The following is a 17,838-nucleotide window of genomic DNA, read 5'->3' as shown; positions in this document are numbered from 1 at the left end:
AAATGGGGCAATCACAGGGCTGATAAGACTAAAGTATCAGGAAGTTAATTGTTGGTATGTAGAGCAAACACACCCAGTGACATATAAGGCCATCTCCCTATTTTCACAAATTGGTTTCAGGCATGAATTATGGAAATATTTAGGACTCCATTGGCTTAACCTGTATAGATACAGGCTTAAATTATTAATGCTTACAACGTATTTATTCCCCTTATGTCTTATTCCATAAAAAAATCATTTGAGATGCAAAGGAACTTTTTCAAAATAATCATTACAGCCAGAGATTATACAAATAGATTTCTTAGGGTAAAGAAATAGCACTTGATTGCACAGAGGCAAAGTTCTAAGGATTTCAGCCAACATTAGCTCAGTAAAGTTTAAAAAAATACAAAAAACCAAAAAGGCAAAGTGTAATCGTTGGTCCTGTGAGGCACTCAAAAGGTAAAACAACGTTTTATTACCTTGAGATAATCAGTCATAAAAATATTTTCCTTATTGGTTCCATGAATTCTACTGCTCATTGACCATTATCATCTTTACAAATAATTGATTTTGAGGGATGGCATGATGGCATTCTGACTCACAAAAGCGCCTCTGCTCTCAAAGCAGATGGATCAAACCCAGTTTCACTTGGCTGTGTCCACAGGCATCCTTCCTGTCATTGGCCTCAGACTTGGACTGGGGTCTCTGTGCAAGACTGATAACTTGTCCAGAAGCCTCGCTCAGCAAGAGCCATATCTCCTGTTCAACCTGAAGTCTGAAGACTAGATGAGGAAACTTTTTCTACCTATTGTATACTCTCTGGAAGGTCAGTATTTTTATGTGCTTGACCTCACGTGGGCAGACCTTGTAGTGGCAAAGGCAGTGAGCCCTGAGCAGATGTGATCAACTACTGCTTCCTCCTCAAACGCCCGTGAGAGACAGAGGCAGGCGTGGGCCAGGGGCGCAGCTGCTGTGTTCCCAGCAGAGACACAGCTCAAGATACAGAAGCCAGAGCCTTGTCTGTGCCTCTCCAGAAGAAGGTAAATAAAATCTCAATTCTACTATTGCAGTGTTTAAAATATCTTGCTTACACCCCTAAAAAGTGTTACTGACTGTATAGTTTCCAGAGTGTCCTGAACTCGGTCTCCATGACTTCTTCCTAACGAATGGTTCTACTATCTGCAAGTTGGGAGATTAAAATCTACAAAATAATAGTGAAAGTATTAGTTGCTTAGTCATGTCTGACTCTTTGTGACCCCATGAGCTGTAGCCCACCTGGCTCCTCGGTCCATGGAATTCTTCAGGCAAGAATACTGGAGCGGGTAGCCATTCCCTTCTTCAGGGGATCATCCTGACCCAGGGATTGAACCCAGGTCTCCTACATTGCAGGCAGATTCTTTACCATTTGAGCCACCAGGGTAGCCCCACAAAATAGTAGTATGTATCAGTATAAAGGGTTGGAGCTACATGTTGTCTAAATATTATTCAGGGTAATTCATTTTTTCAACTATTGTCCTTTGTCATAGGTGTCTTTTATCTGCCATTGCATTCAGTTCTTTCTGATTGGGCCTATGATAGCATTAAATTATTAATACCCATTGTTGTTGTAGTTTAGTTGCTAAGTTGTGTCTGACTCTGTAACCGCATGGACTGCAGCCCGCCAGGCTCCTCTGTCCATGGGATTTCCCAGGCAAGAATCCTACAGTGGGTTGCCATTTCCTTCTCCTGGGGATCTTTCCAACCCAGGGATCGAACCTGCATCTCCTGCTTGGTAGGTAGATTCTTTACCACTGTGCCACCTGGGAAGCCCAAGATGGCTAATGGTTATTCAGTATACCAAAGGACATCTCACCCCAAATACTGACTTGCTTTGGAAGAGCTTACATTGCTTCCATGAAGATGGAGTTCTTCTGGGTAACTGAGGTGAGTGTCCACACTGGTGTTCATGCTGTTTATGAAAAGGCTCTTGGCTGTGAGCACCTTGGTATTACAGTTTGCTGACACCTTGTGCCCAGTTATCAATATTCTGAATCTAACTTCTATTCCTTCCAGATCACATTAAGGAAATGTGATTTAGTGAGAGGAAAATGAAAACAGGATGAAACATCTGCCTTTAGATCCCCAAATTCAGAAGGAAGCCAGTTTCTTCTCCTTGATTAACAACCACAACAGTTTTCAGTTCATTAGATGTAGTATTTGCATATATAAAACTTATTTCCAATTGGATGCTGCTTATGTCTTCAAAAATAAATATCAGAGAACTAAAAGTAAGTTTTAAAACACATGAAGCCTAGTGAAAAATATAAATAATAATGACAAATCTTCAAAAGCTGTTTTGTACAGGTTTTTCTGTGTTTCTATTATTTCTGTAACACCAATTTGAGATGTCAAAACCCAATTTGAGATGTGTGTGGAGTCAGAAACAAATGTACTAGGCTCATGAAAAGCGAAGTTGCTCAGTCGTGTCCGACTGTTTGCGACCCCATGGACTGTAGCCTACGAGGCTCCTCTGTCCATGGGGTTTTCCAGGGAAGAATACTGGAGTGGGTTACCATTTCCTTCTCCAGGGGAATCTTCCCAACCCAGGGATCGAACCCAGGTCTCATGCATTGAAAGCAGACTGTTTTACCATCTGAGCCACCAGGGAAGCAACTAGGCTCATAATGACATGTAATTTTTGATATGGGTAATTTAAGTGAAAAAAAAAAAAGGTGAGAATAAGAAATGTCTATCTGATGTGAAAATTCCCGCATGTCTGACATAAAGATGCTATACATGCTCCAGGTATCCATTCCCATTGTCAAAAAACTCTTCCTGAGATTTCCCATTAAACTTGGGGCAGGTAGTGTTATCTACCACTAGATGGCACCATGCACAAGTGAGAGATTTTTTTTTTTTTTTCCTTCCAGATGAAGTAAACTGGTTTTTGCTCTCAACCTACAGCGAAGCCCTAGGAATGAAAGGGAGGGCATGTTCCAGGATGGCTAATGAGGTTGCTCCCTATATACTGAACTGTTGAGCCTAGACCTTCTGAGTTTGAGAGCAATTTAACAGCTATTACTTCACTCCCCAAAAGAAGGAAATCAGAATTTGCTGTGTAAATTATTTGATGTAAATGGCGTGCTATACATATGGAAGTTTGTTCCCCTGACAGGGAACATGATGGGGGTCTATGACAGACAAGTACCTCACTTGTAAGGAGTTAACCGCCTTTCCCCTTTCTGGTGCTAAGATGCAGAACCAAATACCAGGACGCACTTCAAGTGAACCCAGTGGCTTTGAAAATACAGTTCCTGCTGTCTTCTGTAGTTCTGTGTTGATGACTTTTTAAAAGTCAGTTTTGAAATTATCTGGCTACTACATATTTGCTCCTTTCTATTTTTCATTAGGCATCAGATTTCTAATTCTTGCCTTCCAGAGATGACAGCCCCCCAAACCAGCAATGGTGAGTAATCTTGAAAAGTCATTTTAAGATGCAGCAATGCACCATAGCTATTTTTCTGCTTCCCCCTTTTTAAAAATTAAGTTTTTTTTTTTATGTAGAGTACAATTTTACTACTTTTTGGTCAAAGATATATTGGTATAAGCATGATACACTGAACTTGTTTATTAGTGCAATCTTACCTTCCACAGCAAGGGTAATGTATTTTTATGTACGGCACAGGGTGTGGTCTGAGAGAGACAGATGATGGAATAATCTTCATGTATCTAAAACAGAAGATAAGAAAAGGCTCCCTACCAAGGTATCAACAGTTTCTCAGTGATGAGGATAGAAGAACCTGGGAATATCAACAAATTACCAAAACAGGTGAGGAAATGCATATTGAAAGAAGGGGAAAAGGGTAAGATTATTTCTAATTCAAATCCATTCAGTAACTTGGATACCTCTAGCCCCAAGGTAAACCACAGCCATGTTTTGAAAGTGGCGATTCATATGCAGGGGTGCTTGTTCAGTCTCGGTTTGGCTCCTGGACTGTTGACTCTACCCCCCCACCCACTGAAAGAATTGAGCCCCTGTGTTAAAACCAAGAGCCTCTATGGTCCTAAAGAAATATCATCGTTTACACAAAGTAGTCCGTTGACTAACTATTTTTCAGTTAAAAATTTTTTTTAATTAAAAAATTTTTGACCAAGACAATAATAGAACATAATTTGCAACTAGTCAGGAAGGCAACTGGTCCCAAGAGAGGAAAGAGAGTGATAAGGGGATGCCATCTCTGGGTGAACAGCATGATGCAATGACACGAAGACGAGACTTGAAAGCATAACAAATATGTTACAAGTCAGAATTATTTGGAAGGCATAATGTAGCCTGGGCGAAAGACAGGTTGAATGGTTAAATGATCCAGGTCAGCGTCCATTGTGGTCTTCAGACTGATGAAGGAGGCTGGAGGCATCACAGTGGGAAGTCAAACGTTTTAGAACCTTGAGCCGATCTAATCCACCCCTTCATTTTACAGGTGAGGAGACCTGAGGTCCAGTGAGGGTAAATGACTCTCCCCAGGGAGCACAGAATGACAATGACAAACCCAGAATGAGAACTGGTTTCCTCATCTCCAGCTCAGAGGCTATTCCTTCAGTCACACTGCCTCCATGGTAGACAGAGGACCCACCAAAGGCGTGTGGGGCTGCATGACCACAATACTGCGTGAGCTTGAATCGAGAGCACGTCCCATGACAATACAAGGGGGACAAAGCCCCTGCCTGAGCAAGCTCAAAGAACAGACTGACAAAGTCGGTAAGCATTTACCACCTTCTCAGGCAGAATGAGTGAAGAAAGATAAAAATGTCAAGGAAGCAAGGGATGACTGCTTAATTAAACTGGTGACCACATCCACCTTGTTATGAGAGGGTGCCCAGGTCAGGTCGATACCTAAATACTAACAGTACTGCTAACAAAAACAAGGTAAAAGTAAATCCTTTTACTAGAATACTTGTAAATACTCATCAATAATAATAATGATGATGATAATACCTTTAAAAAAAAAAACCAAAACACTTCAAGTTGCATATTACCAACACACAAGTTGTGAAGAAATTCTTGTGTTGTTGAACATGAATCGATGTGTTCCCTGTGATGATACAGCTTTATTCCCTGAGGGCATGAGACAGTGCCCTCAAGGAATAAGAAGTCTTATCTATTTCTCCTTTATGCTTAGATTCTCCACTTCCCTGATACAAACAGTAACACTGGTTCTACAAGTTCTAGAAAGAGAACACTGATGGGAGGATTATCTGAGACACTTGATGCACACAATTTGTAGGAAAACTCTTCTCTGTAAATTACTAATCTGAAAGAGACACAGCAAACCGTCCACAGCTTCAACTTCAAATGATTTAAACAAAAATAGAACGAGCCATGGACAGTGTCTGCATCCCTGTCCAATTTGATGTAAACAATGTTTGTAGAAATTGGGTTTGTTAAGAAAGTTTATCCATATATCTGGATAGCAATAAAAAGCGTTTCCTAGGAAACTGTAAGATCCTGTACCACACAGCATACAGCCCAACTAAGAGGAAAATTAGGTTGATTTCTAAATTCAAGATACACATTTGTACAACTGTTCTGAACTCCTGTGGCGGTGTCCGAGTAGAGTGGGCGTGTACATTGGCGGCTGTGTCTGCCTTCTGTCTCCCGCTGCAGTCTTGCCTGTGGAGCTCACCGGTCCAGACGGGTTTCCTCCTCCGCGGTGAGCCTCTGGGCTCTCCTCCTGCACTTCAGCCCCAGCCTGGGTCAGTACTGCCCTTCTGCTAATGACACTACTGTTTCATGTCTTCCCATTTCCTCTAAGACAGCTGCCAGCACGCTCAGGTTTCCATCTGGGAAGTTCTGTGCTTCCCAGAGATCCAGGATGACACCAGTTGGACTTGATTTGGTGGCAAAGTAATTCAAGTACCTGTAATTGGTAATGGGAAAAAGGGCTGAACGGTCTGATTTATGGGTCTGTTTTCTTTTCAGTCTTGACTAAACCTTTTTGTTTCTGCATTTCTGTAAGCATCCTGGTCCCCCTTGAGAAACTGGGGCTTGCACTGAGCTGTCCTGAATGACTAGCTCATGTTTAATTAGGTCAGCCCCAGACAGGAGACGTGATGCTTAACTTTGTTAACCTCAACTCTGAGTAAGATAATTTAAGAGACAAGATGTCTATGGGTCACATCCTGAACAGGAAATCAAGAGGCTTATGTTTTCTCTCCAGCCCAGCCTCTGATCATCTTTGACAGGTCAGGCCTGGGGCTTTGCTTGGTAGTGATGGCAAAGTTCTAAAGAGAAGAGGCTGCTGAGGTCTCTTCATAACAGCACCGCTGTGATTAGCATGTTAATTACCCATCCAGCGTTAGGTCCTGCTTCAACAGTAGGTGAGGAACAATAATTAGTGAATGGCTATATCATTTAGGGGGATTTAGCCCATCAGCCTTGCGAAGTAGATCATAAAACCCGATGCTTAGAAAAGTCAGAGAAGCCCAGGATGTCTCTCAACCATGTATCTGCAACACCATGGTGCAAGAGACAAGGTAGGAACTTAATACATGTTGGCAGAATGAAAAGCAAGTAAATGTGCAGATGGAAAGACAAAAAAGAATGTTGCTCTAACAGTTATCGGTCCTGAAGCCCTGTGTCTGACAGGAACCAGCCCTGAAGCCTGGTCGTACCCACCTGTCCAGGTTGAGCTTATGGGCCAGCATCCTCCAGTCGTGACCCCTGGTCTGCGGGGCATCCAGGCTGCTACAGAGCTTCTGCCGGATTGGGGGCGGGATGCTGAAAGCGCTGGGGCCCGTCATGGCGGTGATGGTGCTCGCTGGGTCCAGAAGCGGCAGAGCCATGCCAGTAGGTTCCTGTGGTTCAGGCAGGGCAACAACACAGCATTATTTCTGAAGACAAAAGCGATCCTTATTGACCCAGTCAACATAATGCCTCGTTTGAAAAGATAAGAGGAGAATGGGTGCTATTATTCTCCTTACTGAGGATGACTTCTTTCTGGCTGCAAGTTGTGATTCTCTATAACCTGGCTTAGAGGGAGAAGTATGTTGTGAGCTGACTTTGCACAGCCTGGGATTTATGGGTCTTCCTTCAGGACTGGGCTAGCCGGAGACTGCGTGTGTAACTCAGTAACAGCTTTTCTACTAGAATTTCTCCAGGATGAGCCAGGGAATGTCTAGAGATTCTAGAGACTGTCTGACCCTAAGGGGAATGCCCTGGGCAAATGCTCGAGTAACTTCTCCCTCTGTAGAAGATGGCTTGTTTCTGCTTTTGTTGAATGAAATGGAACATAGCTCTCCTGTAAATGATATCAAATTAGGACTAATTTTTTAAAAGAAAATGGTGAACGCAGTATACTGCCTTAGGGCAAACTGCTAACAGAATCCTCCAATTGCTATACACCCTTAACTTAAAAAAAAAATCTAATTTTAGTAGAGAAAACCATAGATTGGCTTTTAAGATAGTTTCAGCTCATAAAACAGCATAAATGCAAAATCGGAATTTCATCTGCAGGAGAAACTCTAATCATTTTCTGATCACTTCTGCTGGTTGGAAAAGCAAAAGCAAATGTTGCCTGGGAACTATTAAAGTAATAAAAGAAAATCCACTTAATCTACTTTAAATGTCATCTCTCTCTTTTTTCCAAGCAGGTAACTGAGGTGAAGATAATTAGCTGCTGGAGGATAAAGTAGCCACATGCAGCTCCAGCCATCAGGAAGTCTCGGGGTCTGGCGAGGTGCTCCACCCAGAGGTCAGTGCCCCTGCCATGCAGAACCTCCCAAACCCTGCTGCTCCTGCACTGTGGGGCCCCAGGATGCATCCTGGGGTGGCCCTGGATCAGCAGCCAGGACTCACTGTGAGGCTTGTGCATCACACCACACGAGGTCTGTCAGGGCCTTTGGAGGGCATGTTCGAGCAAAAAAAGAAAATGTTTTTTAATGTAGAACACACAACAGTGTTGACTGTGATCACAGTCTTTGGCCTCAAAACCCAGAGCTTGGCAAACTCAGCCTCCGAGGATTGTACTGGCTCCTTTATGTTAACCTCCAACACATACCCAGACTTAAAGGACTGGTGTGAAACAGAGGCAACAAATGGGAGCTGGAGTCCCTGAATCCTGAAGGTCATTCCCTGCGCTGGGCACAGAGCTCTTTTCAGGGGACCTTGAAGGCATAGTACTTAAACCAAGGGGACCAGAAGCGAGGGCAAAGGCACACGTTGCTGCTTCTCAGTGGATTTATGGTAGGAATGTTCACACACAAGTCGCCAACACTTCTATTAGGTATAAATGGACGTTGGGGCAGAGGTGTACAGAACTCACACCTTAAGGCTATGGCCCACTTTGAGGTCCTCCGTGCGTCTTGTCTGGACCATGACAATGGGGTCTAGGTGGAAACCCAGCTGAACTGTCCCTGGCTGGCCATGGAGCGCTGACTCACAGCCTCAGATGTTCTCATTGGTGGCCACACCAGCTCCCTGCTTCTTACCTATGATCTCCCTTCTGCTACACTCATCTTCCTAAAGCCCAGCACTGACATTCTCCTGCCTTCTCTTCAGTTCAGTCACTCAGTCGTGTCCGACTCTGCAACGCCATGAGTCGCAGCACGCCAGGCCTCCCTGTCCATCACCAACTCCCAGAGTTCACTAAGACTCACGTCCATCGAGTCAGTGATGCCATCCAGCCATCTCATCCTCTGTCGTCCCCTTCTCCTCCTGCCCCCAATCCCTCCCAGCATCAGAGTCTTTTCCAATGAGTCAACTCTTCGCCTGAGGTGGCCAAAGTACTGGAGTTTCAGCTTTAGCATCATTCCTTCCAAAGAAATCCCAGGGCTGATCTCCTTCAGAATGGACTGGTTGGATCTCCTTGCAGTCCAAGGGACTCTCAAGAGTCTGCTCCAACACCACAGTTCAAAAGCATCAATTCTTTGGCTCTCAGCCTTCTTCACAGTCCAACTCTCACATCCATATATGACCACAGGAAAAACCATAGCCTTGACTAGACAGACCTTTGTTGGCAAAGTAATGTCTCTGCTTTTGAATATGCTATCTAGGTTGGTCATAACTTTCCTTCCAAGGAGTAAGTGTCTTTTAATTTCATGGCTGCAGTCACCATCTGCAATGATTTTGGAGCCCCAAAAAATAAAGTCTGACACTGTTTCCCCATCTATTTGGCAGGAAGTGATGGGACCGGATGCCATGATCTTCGTTTTCTGAATGTTGAGCTTTAGCCAACTTTTTCTCTCTCCACTTTCACTTTCATCAAGAGGCTTTTTAGTTCCTCTTCACTTTCTGCCATAAGGGTGGTGTCATCTGCATATCTGAGGTTATTGATATTTCTCCCGGCAATCTTGATTCCAGCTTGTGCGTCTTCCAGCCCAGCATTTCTCATGATGTCCTCTGCATATAAGTTAAATAAACAGGGTGACAAGATACAGCCTTGACATAATCCTTTTCCTATTTGGAACCAGTCTGTTGTTCCATGTCCAGTTCTAACTGTTGCTTCCTGACCTGCATTACAGATTTCTCAAGAGGCAGGTCAGGTGGTCTGGTATTCCCATCTCTTTCAGAATTTTCCACAGTTGATTGTGATGCACACAGTCAAAGGCTTTGGCATAGTCAATAAAGCAGAAATAGATTTTTTTTGGAACTCTCTTGCTTTTTCCATGATCCAGCAGATGTTGGCAATTTGATCTCTGGTTCCTCTACCTTTTCTAAAACCAGATTGAACATCTGGAAGTTCACGGTTCATGTATTGCTGAAGCCTGGCTTGGAGAATTTTGAGCATTACTTTACTAGCATGTAAGATGAGTGCAATTGTGCAGTAGTTTGAGCATTCTTTGGCATTGCCTTTCTTTGGGATTGGAATGAAAACTGACCTTTTCCAGTCTTGTGGCCACTGCTGACTTTTCCCAATTTGCTTGCATATTGAGTGCAGCACTTTCACAGCATCATCTTTCAGGATTTGAAATAGCTCAACTGGAATTCCATCACCTCCACTAGCTTTGTTCGTAGTGATGCTTTCTAAGGCCCACTTGACTTCACATTCCAGGATTTCTGGCTCTAGGTCATTGATCACACCATCGTGATTATCTGGGTCATGAAGCTCTTTTTTGTACAGTTCTTCTGTGTATTCTTGCCACCTCTTCTTAATATCTTCTGCTTCTGTTAGGTCCATACCATTTCTGTCCTTTATCGAGCCCATGTTTGCATGAAATGTTCCCTTGGTATCTCTAATTTTCTTGAAGAGATAGATCTCAAGTCTTTCCCATCCTGTTGTGTTCCTCTATTTCTTTGCATTGATCGCTGAGGAAGGCTTTCTTATCTCTTCTTGCTATTCTTTGGAACTCTGCATTCAGATGCTTATGTCTCCTTTTCTCCTCTGCTTTTTGCTTCTCTTCTTTTCACAGCTATTTGTAAGGCCTCCTCAGACAGCTATTTTGCTTTTTTGCATTTCTTTTTCATGGGGATGGTCTTGATCCCTGTCTCCTGTACAATGTCACGAACCTCATTCCATAGTTCATCAGGCACTCTATCAGATCTAGGCTCTTAAATCTATTTCTCACTTCCACTGTATAATCATAAGGGATTTGATTTAGGTCATACCTGAATTGTCTAGTGGTTTTCCCTACTTTCTTCAATTTAAGTCTGAATTTGGTAATTTGCCTTCTCTTGGTAAGTATCAAATGGCTTTCCTACCATACCCATCCCCAAGTCCTAGCCCTGCAGTAAGGCGGTATGCTGGTCTGGAGGCCCCCAGTGCTCCCTCCACCCAGCAACCTGGCCCCGCCTTTCTCATGACTCTCTCTCCTCAGACTGGTCCATTCACTCGTCCAAGTGCCTTTCTTAAGGGTATTTGTTGTTCAGTCGCTCAGTCTTGTCCGACTCTTTGTGACCCCATGGGCTGCAGCAATCCAGGCTTCCCTGTCCTCATGGTCTCCTGGAGCTTGCTCAAACTCATGTCCATTGAGACATGATGCTGTCCAAACCTCTCTGTCCCCCACTTCTCCTCCTGCCTTCAATTTTCCCCAGGGTCAGGGTACCTCACTCCAGTATTCTTGCCTGGAGGATTCCATGAACAAAGGAGTCTAGCAGGTTACAGTCCATGGGGTCGCAGAGAGTCGGACACCACTGCAACAACTAACACTTTGACCTCACTTTTGCTAGTTCTTCTGCTCTTTCCCTGAACCTCTGTCAGGCCAACCCCTTCAAAGCCTAGACCAGAAAGCATGTTTCCTGAGCAAATACCCGAAGCTATCTGTTGGGAGCCCTCCTACAGCGCATCCCACAGCTTGGGATCTCCACCCAGCCTGCCCTGTGAATCTTGGCTGTACTTACAGAGGACTTCCTCTGACTTCCCCAGCTGCTTGGAGATGAGAATGTTTTTGTCATCCCCAGAACTCCTATGATGCTCAGGACAGTGCCTTGCATATGGAAGCTCTTCAATTCATATTATTTGTTGAAATGAGAGAAAATGTTTCTTGATACAGAGAGAGGATGAAACCCACTCCACAGAGCTTCTAACTGTGGCTAAAGGCAAGGCCCTTCTCACTGTTCAGTACTGAAGGTGAAGGGCAGGGAGAGGGAGGCATGGCTCTCAGGAAGGTGTGTGCACATCCACCCGGTTCCCCTTCTCCTGGTGAATAAGGAACCGTCAGCACTTTACGTGGGCCTTCAAACCCTGCATCTCCATCCTGTTTATTTCTGTGTGGACGAAATAAGAAGCCCCAAAGGGCATCATCTTGTCTCTCTTATCAGATGGCTGACAACAGCCTTGGAGGTAAAAGAAAAATACATATACCCATTTACGTTTAAATTTCACCTACTAATTTCTGTTGCTATTTATTATTTCTTCCTTTACTTCCAGGTGAAAGTAGAGTTTACTCTCACATAATGCATATTACAATAATTGTTTATGATATTGGTGCCATCTGCCTTTGACGTTACGATTCTCTTAAACATATGATTTTTCACCATTAACCAAACAGCTGCTATGGCCTACATTTCAACAGTCCACAGGAGAAGTAACTTTCCACTCCTGTATTCTGACTCTTCGGGAAGTCACTTAGAAAAACTAGATTTCCCCAAGCGTCCTTTTGAACAGATTATAGAAAGCAGAAGAGGTAAATAGGATGGCTGTAGCAGAGTGAAGCTTTGGACACTAACACTGTTCTCGGTGTGCACAGAAGTGCTGTGGGTCATAATGTCTTTGTTTTTATAGTTAAAAGTCCTGAAGAGACTGAACTTCCTCTTTTACTTTTTTTCTCTCTTGGTGGGCACCTTCCCCTTTCTTACTTCCCTGGTTCCTCTAAGAACCCTCTTACCATCATTTACATTTTGACACTCATTCATCCCCATACCCTGCCAGGCATTTTCATTCTTAAACTTTATCTTTAGGTAAGGAAGGAATCGCTTGGCGGAGGCACCCAGAGAGGAACAACCATCCAGCTCCTGCCATCACCTTGGTCTACGTCCAGCACAGCTGGGTCTCCCTGGGGGTCAGCAGGTCCTCGACCTGGCTGGAGAGGCCCGAGGGCTGAGTGGCTTTAGAAAGGAGCACGGGGGGAGTGGCACAGTCCTAGAAAGTCAGTTCCTTCTCGGGAGATGGGACACTGGAACTGCAACCCCAGCCCACCCGCCAACTTGCCATGTGACCCTCGTGGGGAGCTCCATCCAGCAGACAGACACCACCCATGGAGCCCTTTCTCTGGTTGGTTATGGCTTGTCAGTCACAGGGGACCCCACCTTGAGCTTTTGATGAGGATCCAGGGCTTAGGGCACTCCAGAGCCAATTGTTCCCCAGGGTACAGGCTGGCTCCCAACGTCAGTACCAGCCCGCTTGCACAGCATTCAGATGCTAACAAACAGCAGTGGTGGGACTCAGTGACCCAGAAGGAAAAGCAGCCGTGCGCCCCCTAATCCCCAAAGTCACCTGACTTGGGGCCTTTCTGCACACACACTCCCCCACCCCTGTTCACTGCGCTTGTCTGTCACGGGCCTCTGAGGGGACTTGAAGGGTGGGCCTCTCCGAGCTGACAGCCACCGGGTTGCAAAAGAAACCATCTTTCCTCTCTGTTGGCACAAGAAAGAAAGTCCTTAAACTGTGATCACACTAGGCAACACTGTCTCCTCAGCGGGGGTAGAGCCCTGCACGGCGCCCTTTCATTTGCGGCCGCAGCTGATCCACCTTTTCATCACACAGCCGATGCTCAGGCTGAACAGAAAGCAAGCATCAAAGGCGCAGCCCTCCTCGCTCCGCTCCAAAACTCCGCAGCCTTTGTTGTCCCTGGAGCTGGGTGGTTATTGAACTTTGCAGACCTGCTGGGCCTGGAAAGTGAAAACACCCTCCCGAGCCAGCAGGGGTGGTGCTCTGGGCCCAGGCGATAGGCTGGCCTGTCGGAAGGCTGGGCGGTTGCCATGGCGCCCTGACACGGAGATCATGCCTTATGAATGTCACCGAGGTCTGTGACTGAAGTTGTTTATGAGTCAAAAGTCTCATGAAACTGCGGGAGGAAATGATGACCGCAGCTCGGAGGGCTGTGGGAAAGGAGGATGCGGTGGGGCTGATGCGCTTCCCCTCTCGGTTTGCTAAGGAAGACCGTCCTTGAATACGACACACAGAGAGAGACACCCCGAACACGGTGACATGTCGTTGGTCACCGCACATGAGCCGGCAAGGGAGAGGGGTCTTTTAAATCAGATACCGTAGTTCTAAAAGATAGCAGTTCCGTGCTGTGGCTCACGAAGCAGCACCAAGCCCCGTTCTGCAGGCCCCATAAGGGGCTGCCCCTTCATTTCATCTGGTCCTCTCTCGTCCCTTCAGCCTGAAGGGTTTCCACTGTCCTAACTCCAAACCCTGAGGTCCCAGGTAACCAGGAAGGTCATGAGCACCCCTTCTTTCCACCCAGGGAAGTTTTAAATAGCAACAATGATTGTTATTTCTGAGATACAGACATTCTAAAAACAGCGAGGAAAGATGGTGAGAGGGCCGCTGGGGGAGATGCCTGGGTTTACCTTCTATTTCTGGACTCTCTGTCACACTGGGGAGAGGGGCATCTCTTCTTCTGTTTGGAGGGTGAGGTATAAGACAGCAAGCACACCCAGAGCTTTCTCCTTTCAACATGGAGAAGAAAGGAAAGGAGGCGGTGGGCGGCGCACAGCTGGGCAAAGGCAGGTGCATCCCAAGGAAAGCAGAACAGACGGGAAGAGCGTCAGTGGATCCAGGGGAACAGGAACAGTGGGGATGCTTTGGGAAAGTTACTGTATGTGCACACGAGTTAATCCTTATGGCTGAAGTTCAGATGTGTGTAAGAAGTCCTTAAATTCATGTCACCAACTAGAAAAGTCTTGTTTTTTGAAAAGGAGCCTCTACTGCACTTTCATGTATCGGTATCTCCCTGTGTTCATTAAAAGCACTGTCTTGTGAACGAGCCGGCCCTCCAGGACTCCCCCAGGTCACACTGAGATGCTTTGTGCCTCTCGCTTGTGAGCGCCGCGGGCGCCTCTTACCTCAGACACGGTGCAGTTCAGCTGGAAGATCTGCCCTTCTCCCTCCACTTGCCGCACACACAGTTTGCAGACCAGCTCCACTGTGTTCAGGCTGAATCTTTCCAGAGTGAACGTGCAGTGGAGGTTTCTCTGAGACCCACTCCAGACATGGTAGAAAGGAATTTCCTGAAGCACAGAAAAGGGGGAACCACAAATGAGGGACCCGGTGCTCTCAGTACTGCACATGTGAATTGCGGTGCCTTCTTTACTCCTCACTGTGGGTCTGTGCACGAATATATCCCAACTCCCTTTTCAGATGGAAAGACTGAGGACCAGAGATGTTTACATAACTCACCCAAAGTCCCATAGCTAGTAAGTGGCAGAGTTGAGGTCCAAAGCCAGGGCTTTGGCCCCAGAACCCATACACCTAACCAGCCTGCCACTTCTGTCATTTATAAAAAAGCCATTGTAAGTGGTTTTTTTTGTTTTTTTTTTCAAGGTTTAGACAATTCCCCAAATAAAACCCACTCCCCTCCAGTCACTGCCCATGAAAAGAACTCCTTGCCAGGGTACCATGGAGGAAAGCAAAGAAGTCTAAAGGGTGATGCACTGACCCAGTTCCCTTTCATGCCCATGCCCTCCACAGGACGAGGAAAGCCAGGATTCACTACAAGTTGGAAACTGGAGGCTTGACTAGCTGCCACATGAAAGCTCTTGGCCTAAAAATCACCAAGCCTCTAACAGGCATACTTTCCTATGAATCTAGATCACCTCACAGAGCCCATCCTAGAATCTTTTTTTCAATAAAGGAAGAAAAGGTTGACACACAATGGGAGAGCATGTTGGTTAAGAGCAGAGGCTTGGAGCCAAATTAAGTACAAATGAGATGCCTTCCCCTTGTTTACTTGGTGATTCGGGGCAAGCTGCTTAACCTTTTCTGTTTCCTCATCTGCGAAAGCCTGTGCATAAGCAAAAGAAAAACCTGAATGAAGGGGGTTAAATGACATTCATCAAAGTACATGAGAGTCTGGCAGATGGTGAGCACTCAGCCAGGCTTAGCTTGAAGTATCATATTATTATTATTATTAAAGCAGTATTTTCCTTTACAGTTGCAAAAAAAAAAAAAACTGTTCATAAAGGGGGAAGATTTATGGCAGTTGCAAAATCAGAGGAGAGAGGAAAAGGAAGGAAGAGATTTAATGAGCAAGTCAAAGCCAGTCTCTCAATCAAGGACTGACTGACACAGAAGAGTCTGGCATGTGCCCACATCAAAGCTCAAGACTGTTAGTGAACTAGTAGGTTTTCCCCCCACAATTTATATGTAAGTACCAGACATCTGAGAGTAAGGATGCAGCTGCAAATCTTCCCTTTATCCCTTCTAGTGCATTCACGGACTTCCATCAGGAAATCACAGCCAGTGCAGATGCAGCCCCGGAGGGGGGACGGGCTGTGCACGCATGTAGACGAGGGTTTGCTGCTTATCTAAGTGTGTCTGTGACTCCCAGGGCTGGGTCTGAGACTAGGGAGCCCATTGTAGCCTCCTGAGAGCCCAGGCTGGCTGATGGAGGCGGAGGTGAGAAACCTCTGGAGAGTCTTACTTTCCCCTCATACGGCTATATACAGAGGGGACCAGTATTCTGATGCTCGTATTTAATTTAAAATCCTGGCCAGGTTTTATTTTTACTTGCTATTCCGAGTTTCCAAGATGATGTTCCTTTAAGTTTTCAACATAAAGGCGCTCTCTTAGCCAGCCTGAAGTCTAGTCTGTGTCATGTGGGATACCAATGTTCTCTTTCTCCTATGAATGCTTTTGAGGCTAGTTTATCAACTCAGTGTTAACGTTACTCTGAAAATAAATAGAAATGATGGCTGGTCCGAAGGTAGTGAGTTATCTCAATTGATTGTTCACAGTCAGTTACAGATCGAACTTCTCGTTCTACTCTTCCCCCCTTCTCACTATTGCACTTGACTAGTCTTAAAAAAAAAAAAAAAAGAAATGATGGACTTGAAGTCTTATTTATTGAAAGCAAAACAATGATAGTACACTTACCTGAAAGAATTGAGAAAAGAGCATTTCCTCCAGTATGTCTAGAGTATTTTTCGAAAATCCTAAATAACCCCAAACTATTTTGGAGGAGTACCAAAGTTAAGATTACTTTCAAGGAATGGAATATCTTCTGTCTAAATCATTCCAGTTCTCTTTCTTGGAGATGTCTTCAAGCCTTCAGTTCATCTTGGGAACCTTACCTGATATTTGGCCAGTAACTTGCTCTTCCAGAGGGAATGGGCAATATCGTGAATGGATAGGCGCAGGTTGTGGGTGCTGCCTTTAAAGTGAAGAGCCTTAGGTTCTTCTAGGAGCTGTCCTCCCATCTGTCGCTCGAGCTGCAAAACTTCCTGCAACGACATGCCCCAAACCAAAAGCAAATGACTGCCGGGCATCACTCCGTGGCATCTTCCTCATTCTGCCCCAGGACCTCATCCTCCAGCCTGGAGGCCCTCCAACAGAGGCTCTGGCCAGTTTGCATGTGACTGGTCCCCGTGGACCATGGCCTGTCAGCAAGCCACAGCACACTCAGTACAGTCTGCACTTCCCAACAGACAAATGGGATATTGAATCAAATACAGGGAAATAACGATCAGGGCCCCAAATGGGGAGAACTCCCAATAAAAGGAAACACAGGCAGAAATATGAACAGATAAGAAAGTAGATTTTCAATGAACTTTCAGGGGAAAGGGCAAATAACTAGAAAACAAACCACATCTTGGATTGGTTAACACCAGCCAACAAGTAAAAATCTGGAATGTGTTTTGGGCACACTTTCCTATCTTTTTTTAGTTTCCTTACCTACAGAAAGACAATTTCTGTTTAAAATTATCCATTACACAATTCCTAAGTATCAAAAAATTAAAACAGGCTCATTAAATATTCTATTAGAGAAAAGTATACAGATCAGGAGGATTTTCCAGCACCAAATATTGACCTAAATAGTCACTCAGATTAAGTTTTTTTAAAAAGTCACCTCATTTTTCAAGACCCATGGCTGATTAAAAAATTTGCTATGTAACTTTTCTTATGCCATAAATATGTAACATCAACATAAATTCTATATCTACTTCCACTCCTCAAGCTCATTAATGGGAGTAAAGGAAGCATTTCCAACTACAGCTGCAATCATCCAAACATCAGCAAACCATAAGTTATCAATGAATAAAATATCCTGAGTCTCTTCTGCGTCAGAACCATCCCTGTGCATTTTGTTCCCCTCAAGCTTTAACTGTTTTAGTAGCGCAAATACATAGGCATTTATGGCTTTTCTGGGTTCAGGTAATAATGAATTTTATAGCAATATAAAAACAAAATCCGATTTTCTTCATTGGTGAGATTTCAT

General features: G+C 44.8%; 1 protein-coding gene across 2 annotated transcripts in view; it reads right to left on the bottom strand.

The window, feature by feature from the left end:
- Positions 1 to 4,071: 4,071 nt before the first annotated feature.
- UNC5C (unc-5 netrin receptor C) overlaps positions 4,072 to 17,838 on the bottom strand; it is a 433,860-nt gene continuing 420,093 nt past the window's right edge. For both annotated transcript variants that reach the window (XM_025290694.3, XM_044946206.2), the window contains 4 exons: positions 16,694 to 16,843; positions 14,468 to 14,632; positions 6,638 to 6,816; positions 4,072 to 5,879 (listed from right to left, as the gene is read on the bottom strand). In XM_025290694.3, coding sequence (XP_025146479.1) covers positions 5,717 to 5,879; positions 6,638 to 6,816; positions 14,468 to 14,632; positions 16,694 to 16,843 — 657 coding nt within the window. In that variant the 3' untranslated portion in view covers positions 4,072 to 5,716. The remainder of the gene's footprint in view (positions 5,880 to 6,637; positions 6,817 to 14,467; positions 14,633 to 16,693; positions 16,844 to 17,838) is intronic.

The sequence above is a fragment of the Bubalus bubalis genome, chromosome 7, assembly GCF_019923935.1.
Source record: "Bubalus bubalis isolate 160015118507 breed Murrah chromosome 7, NDDB_SH_1, whole genome shotgun sequence".
NCBI classification, from domain to species: domain Eukaryota; kingdom Metazoa; phylum Chordata; class Mammalia; order Artiodactyla; family Bovidae; genus Bubalus; species Bubalus bubalis.
The sequence above is the reverse complement of the archived record's forward strand: the minus strand, read 5'-3'. Positions and strand labels throughout refer to the sequence as shown.